The sequence below is a fragment of the Triturus cristatus genome, chromosome 11 (genome assembly GCF_964204655.1).
Source record: "Triturus cristatus chromosome 11, aTriCri1.1, whole genome shotgun sequence".
NCBI lineage: Eukaryota > Metazoa > Chordata > Amphibia > Caudata > Salamandridae > Triturus > Triturus cristatus.
The window spans coordinates 784241623-784253641 of NC_140594.1; the positions used below are offsets into that span (position 1 = coordinate 784241623).

Here is a 12019-nt window from a genome sequence, read left to right on the forward strand (position 1 = left end):
TCTCACCTACCACAAGGTACCCAGATCTCCCCCTAACCAGTCAAGCACCCAGGAGCGGGCGAATGCACTCAGGAAAAGCAAGAACCATTCAGGTGGGTCCCCCCCCCAGTTCCCATTCATCGGGATCCAATGTTGTGGCCACAGCAGGGGAGGCTGAATTCCCCAGTACAGATGTGTCCAACTGCATGGTGCCGTTTGCAACCACGGTGACCCTCTGCTGCCCCTGCGCTTCGCCATCACCGGCCACCGCCAATCTAGTCCCACCTGACGGTCACCTGCCTGAGCAGGTGCCCCATTTCTGTCTCTGATGTCGCTGTTCCAGCGGGATGAGCGCATCACCACTGAGGTTGAGCCACTCCCAGACCTCACCCGGCTTCTCAAAGAAGTGTACCCTGACCCGCGACAGGACTTTCAGCTTAGCCGGGTATAAGAGCATACATTTCAGTTGTAGTTCTGGTAGCTCTCTCTTAAACCCCAAGTAAGACTTTCTCAGTTCCTGGACCTTCTGGGTGTAGTCTGGATAAATGGTGATTTTGTTTTTCTCATAGCATAAATCTTTCTGCTCCCTGGCTGCACAAAGGATACAGTCTCTATCGCGATAGTTCAACACTTTGGCTATGATGGCCCTCAGCTGAGCGTCAGGCGGAGGAGGGGCCCCAGAGTCCTATGTGCTCTCTCCACGACAAACACTTCTGAGAGACCACGAGGGCACAACTGGGTACAAATTCAGTGCTCTAGGAACTGCTCCGCCGATCCCTGCTCGGCACGCTCTGGAAAGCCCTGCACACAGATGTTACTGCATCTGGCGTTGCCCTCTGCATCATCAGCGCTGTGCTCCAGGGTCCTCGTGGACTCAGTCATCCGGGTCAACTGCTGCCCAAGTGTTGCCACCTCTCCCTTCAGTTCCACAAGCCGTGGTCACCTTATCTGTGATTTTCTGGAGGTCCGCCCTGAGCAAATTTACATCAATAAAGACAGTCTCGATCTGACTCTCCAACGCCTTCCTGGATCCCTAAATGGCAGCAAGCAGCCGAGCACGGGTGGGCTCACCCGGCACTTCAGCCGCATCCTCCTAAGCACCCCGGTCTGCCTCATTATTCGCTGTTGAGAGTGGCGGGCGTTGTATACTGAGTTATTGTATTGGTCCCTGATAGTTTTGCAGCCCTGTCCTTCCTCATTGCACCGGTCATGGGCACTAATCGCTGGAAGACCCCCACAAAGACTCCCCACAGTTCAGCCCCAGAAGGGGTTCCACAGGGGCTGCCAGTGCCGGCCCTCTGCCCCGGCTCCCGAGCAAACAGGCAGGCCCAGCAGCTATACCCCTAGGAGGATGGACACTCCAATCATCAACGTGCAGGTCGGGCAAGAAGACCCAACAGGGAGGCCGCAGTCCACCACTCTGTTTCTCCAAAGCGCTGTATGCAGCAGGTGTGCTTCCTGTGGGTTAGGCCACCACAGGCATCTTAACTCAAGTATAGGTAAAGGGAGTTGTTGCTGCCAGTTCAGGCAGAGAGAAGAGGACCGGAGGAGTACTTTGCGTCACGTTCAGGTAAGTTAAGTTTAATTTTATATTGCTCACGCGCGTGCGCCCTTCCAGCCAATCCCCGGAGATGCCGGACACCACTGAATACAAATGTTTTTATGGTATTTAGATTAGATGTTAGAGGTGCAACCTGTCAGTACATACGTATCTACCTATTCTTGCTTTCCTGGAATAGTTCACCTCCATTAAGTCTTTCTGTGAAGGGACTTGGAATCCGGGGGGCACTGCCACTGCACAAGTCACAGTTCCAGTCTACCCCATTTTGCACAAATGGAAATATAATGAAGTTTGCATATTTGTACAAGAGTATTCTTGGATTTGCTTGTACAAATGGCATTTGTAGGCATGCATTTGTGAAGGCACGGAGATCAAATTATTTGCTATTATGCAAATTGTCACTGAATCTTTCACTTTTTGTGCATGTGTGAATCTGTCAGCAACCTGTAGTAATGTAAGCTCCCTGGAATTGATAAGACAATATAGAACTTTAAAAATGTGGCAACATTTATCTTTCTCATGTTAGTGCCCTGGCTGCAGGTCCTCGGTGGAACGCAGAGACCAGAGCAGCATGAGAGTCATCTGTACCATCTGCAAGGACAAGAACGGGAGCAACTATGAGTTCTGCTGGCAGTGCCTGAGACCCTGGAAAGGTGACGGCAAATCTTCTGCAGGATGTGGGAATAAGGGGTGCAAGGACCACAGCTTGGAGATCCTTCAGAAATGCAAGATCATCGACCTGCCTGACAGTGGCATAATTGGCTGCCCCTCCATTCGTGCTTGTCCCACTTGCGGTCTTCTCATTGAACACAAAAATTTGTGCAAGTACGTAATTTGCTGCAGATGCGGTGTGGAGTTCTGCTTCGCCTGTCTCAACAATGCTGAGGACTGTGCTGAGGACTATGAAATAATGAACTTCATGACCTGTGACATACATGTTGCCCCCAGGCAAACCGCAATTCCAGTCTGGTCAGGGGCAACACAAAGTTCAAGATTCTCATTCCAAATGGATTAACTCCCCCTTCGCTCTAAACGTGGCATCCTTTCTTAGGTGCATACATGTATAAGCAAAGCTAATGATTTTGTTGGAAGCCTTGCTATATTTCTGCTTCTGAGCCCTCTGTTTCTAAAAAGAAAACACACACATTTTGTTATTTTATCACTCCCATAGCATCAACAGCAATCTTACAAAGTAATAAAGTCAGGCTACCATATCCGAGTACAATTTAGCATTACAAAAATAACTGATGACGGGGCAATCATTTATTCTGAGCCCCCTCATGACCGACATTTATTTATGTGCTCATTATCGTTCAAATATTTAAACAAATATAACTGCTATGTATATCTTTGTGTACATTTATACTGTAACAATCTCTATTTTTGGTTTGATACTGTGCTTCTGGTTTATATGTCATACATTCATTAATTGCAATATTTAGAAAGATATGCATTAGCTTTAGATAAATATTCAAAGGAATTCCCACATTTCTATTCACACCCTACATAATGGATCACAGGTTTAGTCTTTCTAAAAATATGGTTGGAAAATATTATATACAGCTTGTTGGGGAGACTCAGAGAGAAGAATTTCAGACTCTCCAAGGAGATCATCTTCAAGAGAAACAGCCTCTACCAACGCTGCTCTCTTACTACCTGAAGAACGACAAAACAGTTGAAGAGTGAGTGGCCTTGCCCAAAAGTAGGTGGCACACTAGAAACAATATCAACAATGAACTAGTAGATGTGTGTCGTTTAGGCAGCTCCTATTTGCGGAAAGATTTTGATGCTAATGTAGACATTAACTGGAAAGAAGTGAATTTAGTCCGGCAGCGGGTGTATAAAAGATTGGTATTAATCATGTTTCCTATTTTGGTACTGTTTACATGTATCTTCATTTTGAACACCTTTACCTTTGCTGCAGCTAATTTTATTTGCTGACAAAATGCTTTATTAATATGATGCACAAATTGTATGTTAAAATAAACATATCCTAAATGGGAATTTGTAGATCGTAACCATACCTAAATGTTTTAGGCCTGTGAAATGAGAAGAAATATTAACTTAAGTTAGCATGTTGACTGAAAAGTAATGAATTAACACTGAATGTCCTGTTTTTCACATTGAATAGTTGTTTGTGAAGATGTTTCAAATTCAGAAGCTTACTATTAGCTATTGAATAGACACTTGTTTGTATTAGACAACTGATAGTAAGGTTCCCACCAGGATGAGAAGAAGCAACAGGAACAATGAGCCATGTGAAAGTAGACAGACTGCTAAAAAACAACGTTGTTACTTTCAAGGACTAATGTCTGAAAGTCTATTATGCTCTGGAGAGAAAATGAGGAATCAACCTGTTCCCAGGAGCATACTGAAATCGTTATTTGTCATCATGAAGAAGAAAGAAAATATGTTTCAACATAGAATTTGTGTGTTTACAGTAGAGCGTTTTCCTAGAGTAGATGCAGATCCTAGGAGTAATTTTCCCGACATTTTGGCCGGAGACTCGTTTCTGGGTTTCTTAGAATTTTCTACATGAGAGGTTGTAGACCATTTCTTTATGCCTACAGATTCTTAGTTGAGAACACTTTCGAGCTTATTATGTAAACTGTTTACGCTTATGCTTTGATTTCTTTCATCAGAACCCTTTATGGGTATCTGAACTGACACCATTTCTCAAAATCTTAATATAGATTAGGGAATTTTCTTTTATGGAAAAACCTTGTTGCGTCATTATTATAGTGACTTTGATTTTGACTAATATTTTATTTTATTTCATAATCAAATGTTGATTGATGGATTATATTAACGTCTAATGATGAGACTTAAAGATGAATGCAACTTTTAATAAAAGATAGAAAATGAAATGATTTGAAAATAAAACCCTTTAACTCACACTAACTGTCTTTATTGACTGAATTGAAGATTTACTAATTGATATGTTCTTATGCTGATGGTTTTTTCTTATTTCTCTCTGTCGACAATCACAGGTCCATATGACCAGTGGCTCAGTTTGCTTAAAAGGTACACTAAGGCATTGAGGTATATATATGTAGCTACACCTTTTCATATCTTCTGCACTAACACAGAGCTCTAATATACTGACACAGCCTTCTAAAAATAATAGTTTTGGTTCTTGTGTGCATGCATCCTCGGGGAAAGGCATTCTAGCAGCATACTCAAATAAAACATATTACTGGCAGTCTCTGACAGGAGCTTATAGTTGCCCTGTATGTGTGATCTCTAGACAAATCGAGGGAGCTGCCTGAACCAAGCTTTTCTGTTTCACCCACTCAAGCTCGTAATTGGGTTCAAATCCACTCTTGTCAGAGGGCCAAGCAGAATCTACTTGGCCTTGATTACAAGTGCAATTGTAAATATGTATCAGTATTATGGTTCAACACATCCTCTTTAGAATTCCAACTGCTTCCAGCTGTAAGGTTTAGCTTCTGTGACTGATTGGTTAGAGAAACATGACTTACTTAGGGTTTGAAATCAATTGCTTGCATTTGTCATCTTCAGTTTTATAAACTGCTCAGTCCTAAATTACAGTGGCTAAATATTTATTTCCAAGACTTTATCCTATAGAAATATGTCATTTGCACATTTGAGAGTTGTAAAATCAGCCTCAAATAAAATCTGTTATCATAAAATAAAAATAGGTCAACACTTACATAGTTCGAAGATACTACAATAATCCATCACATGTAAGTTAAACATCCTCCTAATTTTACCAATATTCAGCAGATCCTAAGAAAGGTCTTCTAAACTGGGCAAAATCAAATGCTGAATAGGAATAATAAATCTTGCATTAGCAATCACTATTTCAATAGTTTTTAATTCACCATAAACTGTCTATTGTGGCATTCTGAGTTAAAACTTGGTATCTTCTAAAAACGGGATGAATGATTTCTATCCTTTCTCCATAGAACATAAACAAACAATAAAAGATGAGGTATGCAATATTTAACTCTAGGGTGGCATATGCAGTAATCAATATTTTGAGAAATTCTTGTCCTAAGCCCTGATAGTCTCCAAATTGGATTAATATCTACACGGATCAATAGAACGTCTTTTCATATACTTTTGACTGGGATTTGAGATCATTAGGGAAACGCTCCTTGTCTCCTAGACTTCCAGTTGAATACATTTTCAATGTTTTCCTTAACAAATAGCTCCTATCACTCAATTGGCTGGCTTCTCTTACCATTTCACTGAGAAGGTATTTAATCTTTGCTACTGAAAATTGTTTATCCATATTGAAAATAGTAATTCTTAAATTAGGGTTAGAGGCAAAGTTTGCAATTTGAGTTTGAGACCCGGAAAGAGATTCCCACCTCTCTCATTCTAAGGTATGGAGATGACTAGAACCTAGAGGGACTCTTGGCATACAAAACTTGGCATATGCAATATATAGCACCTACTTCTTACCTTGCACTACACTTAGTTTAGGTACACTGGGGTAGAACGATTTAGGAGTATCAAACGAGTATCCACTTTTTAGCCCATGTTATTTATGTATATGTATATGAATATATGTCATAGCTAGAAGACAATGCTATTACAGTATTATTTCTTCTTACTGCTTACGCTGTGCGTATTATATCTCACATACTGTCTTGCGATTGTAACAGCTCATATCTCTTACACGAGAAACAAGACTGTTCAATAAATCCTTTTATTGAAAGGCCCGTCTATCTATTTCTGTGTAACTCTGAAGAAACTAAGAATGCACGATTGACTGAGTGAAACTGTTATCTGTTGTTTCCACGATTCTGAGACATGGTCCGATTCTAAAGGGAAACAAAGTTGTCATGTTTATGCGGTTGCCAGAAACTACTCCCTTCTTGTTTATTTAAGGAGTTTCTAGTGGCTTCTGAGTTAGCTGGCACACAACGTAATTAAGTTTAATGTACTCGATAGAGGCATACTGACCTCAGTCCTATGTCACAACTATAGTGTATATTATTCCAATGCGCAGGGCCTCTAAGGGAAATTGGAACTACACTACATGGTACCCAACGTGCTTGGTAAGGTACTAGTTTAACACTAGATTCTGAAGTAACTCTGTCATGCTTTTCTCAGAGACCCCTACTCATAATACTCCATAAGACGTCTGGAGTGGGTAGGATTATTATCCGCCATAGCTGAGTAGGACGAAAATCCTATGTATTCGCTGTTTGGCTTGTTCAACGTTGAAGGACACAGTGTTCCTAAATATTGCACACCTTATCTTTGTTTCCTATAATACCGTGACCGATGGGGCGGCGACTAACCAAGTCGCAACTGCTTTTAATCTTACAGGTTTAAATGAAATCGATGAGGGTGTTATAAACAGCCATCCAAATTTAAGGAGAGCCATCACTTTAAAACTTATAAAACATGGCCTAACATCAAGATGTAGTAGAGCAGTTTAGTAGAGCAGTTTTCATGATAGAGGCACATGAATCTTTTCAGACAGAGGTAGTCTATTCATGGATAGTATTGCTAGAATCAAATCCAGTAACAAACATTTTTCACTTCTATAAAGAAGATGAACCACCTGAGGAATATATTCCTTTCAAGGATTTTGAAATACCACTCACATACCAGGAACATAATCTCTGGTTTAAAGGCGCCCTAAAACATTACAATTACATTACCAGGCTCGGTCCACTAGGTAGACCAGGAGCAATATGAACGATTTTAGCCAGCTACACACCTCATCCTGACATCGAAGAGATGTCAGACGATGAATTACTCACTCAACTTAAAGAGTTAATAAAAATTTACAGACAGTTAGTCCAATATGTCATGTGGACTTTCACAGTCCAACCACCATTAACCATTCCAAATCAAACCCCTCACCAGGAGAATACACTAAACATTACTCCGCAGACTTTACACGCAGTCATGGGTAAAATGCCCACAAAACGTGAACAAATTCCATTCTGGATAGCTCAAAAAATTACTCAAATCGAAGCAGTATTTCCTAATACTAGCCCTTATGAGAAACACAGAACCCTAACAATCTGTTTACCAATGGGGATCACACCACATCTGGAAGACTGCACCACTTGGGAACAGTCTTTGCTGCCATCTATACTAAAACACATGGCGTTCCGTCTATTGCGGTAATACCTGATATCCTGAAACAAATTCAAAATGAATACGGGGCAGAGCATGCTCTGAATTTAGGTATGAAATTACTAAAAAACTTCGACCAGGTCTCAACAATAATATTATCTAATATTAAAGGGGAGGCAGCATCAATGGCAATTCGCCAACGCTTAAGGGAATTTGATGTAACAGATCAACATGAACTACCCAGAATAATAGAAAAATCCTATGAAGAATTAGGCAGAGATAGTTTGGGTGGAAAACCAGTTAAACCACAACTGTCTGAAGGTCCTGAGAAGGACTCTATTAAACACAATCCTACATCTTCTAAAAAGAAGTGGGAAAATAACCAACAACATTCAAAAGAGATACGTTATCAATCCCGAGGTAGGTCTCCTCAAAAGGAGCCCTCTGAAAGGAGGTATAACCTCAGGACTAGGGATAATTTAAGAAAACCTGACAGATATCAGGATACTGATACACGCTCCTTGGGCGGTCAGATCACAAAGAAGAATGTGTGAAGTCCAAAGACGATCAACATTCAGAAAAACAAACCAAAACCACAATTCACTAAGAAGAAGGTAGCAGGTCTGAAGATCAGACATGCCGAGAATTCTGAGAACACAACTCAAGAACTGAGAATGGGCTCAGACAATGCTGGATAGTGCAGCAGAAGTAACAAAAGCTTGCCAGAACCTAAAGGAACTTCTGGAGACAGTGGACTTGAAAGAGTACATCACAGTTGAGACTGTAGACACCAGGGTTAGTTCTCCTCAAAGGTTATATCAAATAACACTCTGGATGGAGGGAAACATACCAAGAAAAGTGAGAGCACTCTTTTGGGAAAAACTTAAGGGGTTATGATATACTTCTAGCAGAACAGGACTGGCCACCAAACTTTGTCAGTGAGTGCCCACATGGGGAAGACATCATTATGCCAGTCTTCTCCAACCATGTTCCAATACATTTAAAATATACTTATGCCAGGAAATGGGCAGTTGCCCAGGCCCATGCATTATACAAAAATCATGTAGGATGGGATGAGGACTCACCTCACCACAAGATACAGTAAAAAAATCAACCTACTGCACAAACGCAGTACCCAATTAAGCAAGAAGCTAAAAAACAGGTCAGGGAGATCTTAGATCAACTTGAATACCAAGGGGTGATTGAAGCTTGCACCTCATCAATGAACAATTCTTTGTTTCCTGTCTCCAAACCAGACAATACATATTGTCTAGTTTTAGATTACAGACACCTGAACACTTGTTCTAAGACATTTGCTGTGCAAAATGCACACAGTACAGCATTAATGAATAACATTTTGCGTAAAAAATATAAAACCACAATAGACATTTCAAATGGTTTCTTTTGTCAAAAAATAGCACCTGAAAGTAGGTACTTGACAGCTTTCTCAATAGTGGGGACCTAGCATCACTTTATTCGACTCCCTCAAGGGTTCAAGAACAGCCCGGGGTTATTCTCAGTAAGGGTAACAGAGTTACTACAAATTTGTGATGATGAAGCATTGTCATATGTCGATTATATCTATCTGACAGACGATGACCTGGATAGGCACTTGAACAGGGTGAATGCCATTATACTGGGATTCGCCTCTGAGGGCTTTAAATTCAACTTAAAAAAAATCAGAACTGCCCATCTCAATGTCCTTTTCCTAGGATATGAGCTTTCAAGTGAAGGCAAAAGCCTGGCAGCTAACCTTTTATAAAAATGTGTGCTGCTCCAACCGCCAAAAACGCTGAAAAACTTACAGTTGATTCTAGGTTTCCTGAGTATTGGAAGAACTTGCATTCTAAATTACGCAGAAAGGGTTAAACATCTCTACGAATTAATCAAACCTGATTTCAAAATCAAAAATTGGACACAGGAACACACAGATGTCCTACGATCACTTCAAGCTGACATGTTAGCAATAAATCGCTTACAAACAGGCGTAAATACACGCAATTTAGTAATCTGAATAATTTCGGGTCAATGTGGATTCACCTACTTAACTTTTAATGAAGGTGAAAACGTACCAATTGCATACAAGTCACATTTGTATACACAAGCGGAAATGAGCTTCACTTCGACAGAAAAAATTCTGACAGCAGTTCAAACTGCTGTAGCAAAAGAAAGAGCTCTAGCCCAGGGGAAACGCATTATTGTCGTGACTCCAGTACCTGCCTTAGAGGCGGTTACAAAAGCGAGCATTCCAAATGTAAAAGCGTTACATCCAAGATGGATACAATGGGTTAATTCTCTTGCCTCAACAGATGTGGACTATGTTTTTGATCCTTATTTAAAAACACAAGCATTCCTGCAATATGAACATGAATGTTCTCTGCCTATTGAGATTCTCCCTCTTGATCAGTACGAATTTACAATTTATACTGCCGGATCAGCACAACCCGCTATGAAAAGTAAGCAAGCTTACAGTGCAGCGTGCGCAATCGTTAAAGGTCTCGTGCGCGATGGGAAATTCCGACCAATGGTCACTAAAACGCAATCTCTAGGAGATTGCGCAGCTCAGCGAGCTGAACTACAAGCATTCAAATGGGCACTTGAAAATACGGATCGCGAATTCCCTACACTTATAGTGTGTGATTCCTTTTACTGTGTTCAATCATATAATGAATATTTACAGAATTGGCTTCAAAATAGTTTCAAAGATGAAAAAGGTGGCACAATCAAGCATAAAATGCTTTGGGAACAAGTAGTTCAGTTGAGAAATGGACTACAAAACACTCATGTGATACACACGCTGAGTCATCAACGTGATGGCGTTCACGTTGCAGGGAATTCATTGCCTGACGAAGCCGCGAAGGGGGCTGTGCAAACGGGTTCCATAGCTGTAATCACTCGTTCAAAAACGAGAATAGACAGTGAGATATTGTTGGCTGTCAATGCTTCAAGCAAAGGCAGTGGTGCAGCGTTACCTAAAAAGTTTCCACTCTTATATAATTGAGGCGAACAACGTTCTGTTTGCTCGAATCCCTGGAGAGGGGGATAGGGTAATTCCAAACATGCAACGTAGATTAGGACTGATCCTAGCAGCACATGAAGGGATAGCCTCTGCTCATGCAGGTGTTTCTGCCACAGTATCATTATTAAAACAAAGATATTGGTGGCCCGGCATTAGGAAACAGACCAAAAACTATGTTTTGGAATGTGAAATATGTCTACAGTGAAACGTCCTGCGCAGACACCCCTGTTAATTTCAGATAAACCATTAGCTTGTGTTTACCTGGATCACTGCGGCCCCTTGCAAAGGGCTGGAAACTATAAAAATATCATGGTCGCAGTGGATTCGTGTTCAAGGTTCCTATGGATGTGGCCTCAGCGCTCGGAAGATGCTCGAACTGTTATAAAGATTTGTGAGTCTTTATCTGCACATACGCAATTGGCACACTACATTCTGACTAGGGCCCTGCGTTTAGCTCTCGAGCTTACAAAGAAGCCATGGCCAGTTTGGGCGTAGCATTGTGGTACTCCTCTCCATTCCATCCTGAGGGCAATTCTGTTGTGGAAAAGAAAAACTGGGACATAAAGCAATCTATAACAGCTAGGGTATTAGGTTCAGGTGATGGGTGGGTCAAACATCTTTATGGGGTTCAACGCTCACTGAAAAATTTGCCAAGAAGTTCTCTAGGGGGGGTCACTCCATATGAGGTCCTATTTGGGACAAGAATGTGGGTTCCAGATCTCGAATGTAAAGGCACAGTGGTGGAAAATAAACCATTTGATACCAAAGATCGTTTGGCTGTTTTACAGGACTTAAATGAACTGAGATCAAAACAAAGCAACGTATTCCTGAAGCCAACCACCACTGGGGAAAATTCAGCAGTCCCACCAAGGCCTGCCTGGATCCCAAAGCATGGGGATCTAGTCAGAGAAAAGATCGCGGACAAGAAGGAATTTGGGCCATCTTACAGACATGACATAGCAAAAAGGAGCTAAAGGGGAAAAGTACAAGACTGGGTCATCCCCCACTCAAAACAGTTTTCCAACAAAAAAGACCCAATCTATTTAGTACAGGACTACTTTGAACACTATGTAAAGAAGGAATTGAGAGGTATCGAATTAACCTCTTCAAAACCACCCCCAACTATCTAGACTTGTGAGGTGGATTCCCAATTTACCAGAGTCTGTACTGATTTATAAAAATTTGCAAGAACCCTAGACCAATGTAGCAGTCACTATGTTCAGAAAAATAAATATGTGAAAAAAACAGTTTAATCACAGGGATGTACAACCCACACCGTGAACATCAGTGAGAAAAAATGTGCAGAGCAAGGTAGCACCTCACGTGCGCAACACCATAGCGGGCTGACACTGGTTAGATCATCACCAGTACTGCCACGTTTCTCATCATAGGTT

General features: G+C 41.3%; 1 protein-coding gene across 2 annotated transcripts in view; it reads left to right on the forward strand.

The window, feature by feature from the left end:
• The window catches only part of LOC146785438 (E3 ubiquitin-protein ligase RNF19A-like), a 120822-nt gene extending 116385 nt beyond the window's left edge, over positions 1-4437 (forward strand). For both annotated transcript variants that reach the window (XM_085634494.1, XM_085634495.1), the window contains one exon: positions 2067-4437. In XM_085634494.1, the coding sequence (XP_085490620.1) occupies positions 2067-2555 (489 nt within the window). In that variant the 3' untranslated portion in view covers positions 2556-4437. The remainder of the gene's footprint in view (positions 1-2066) is intronic.
• Positions 4438-12019: the final 7582 nt, after the last annotated feature.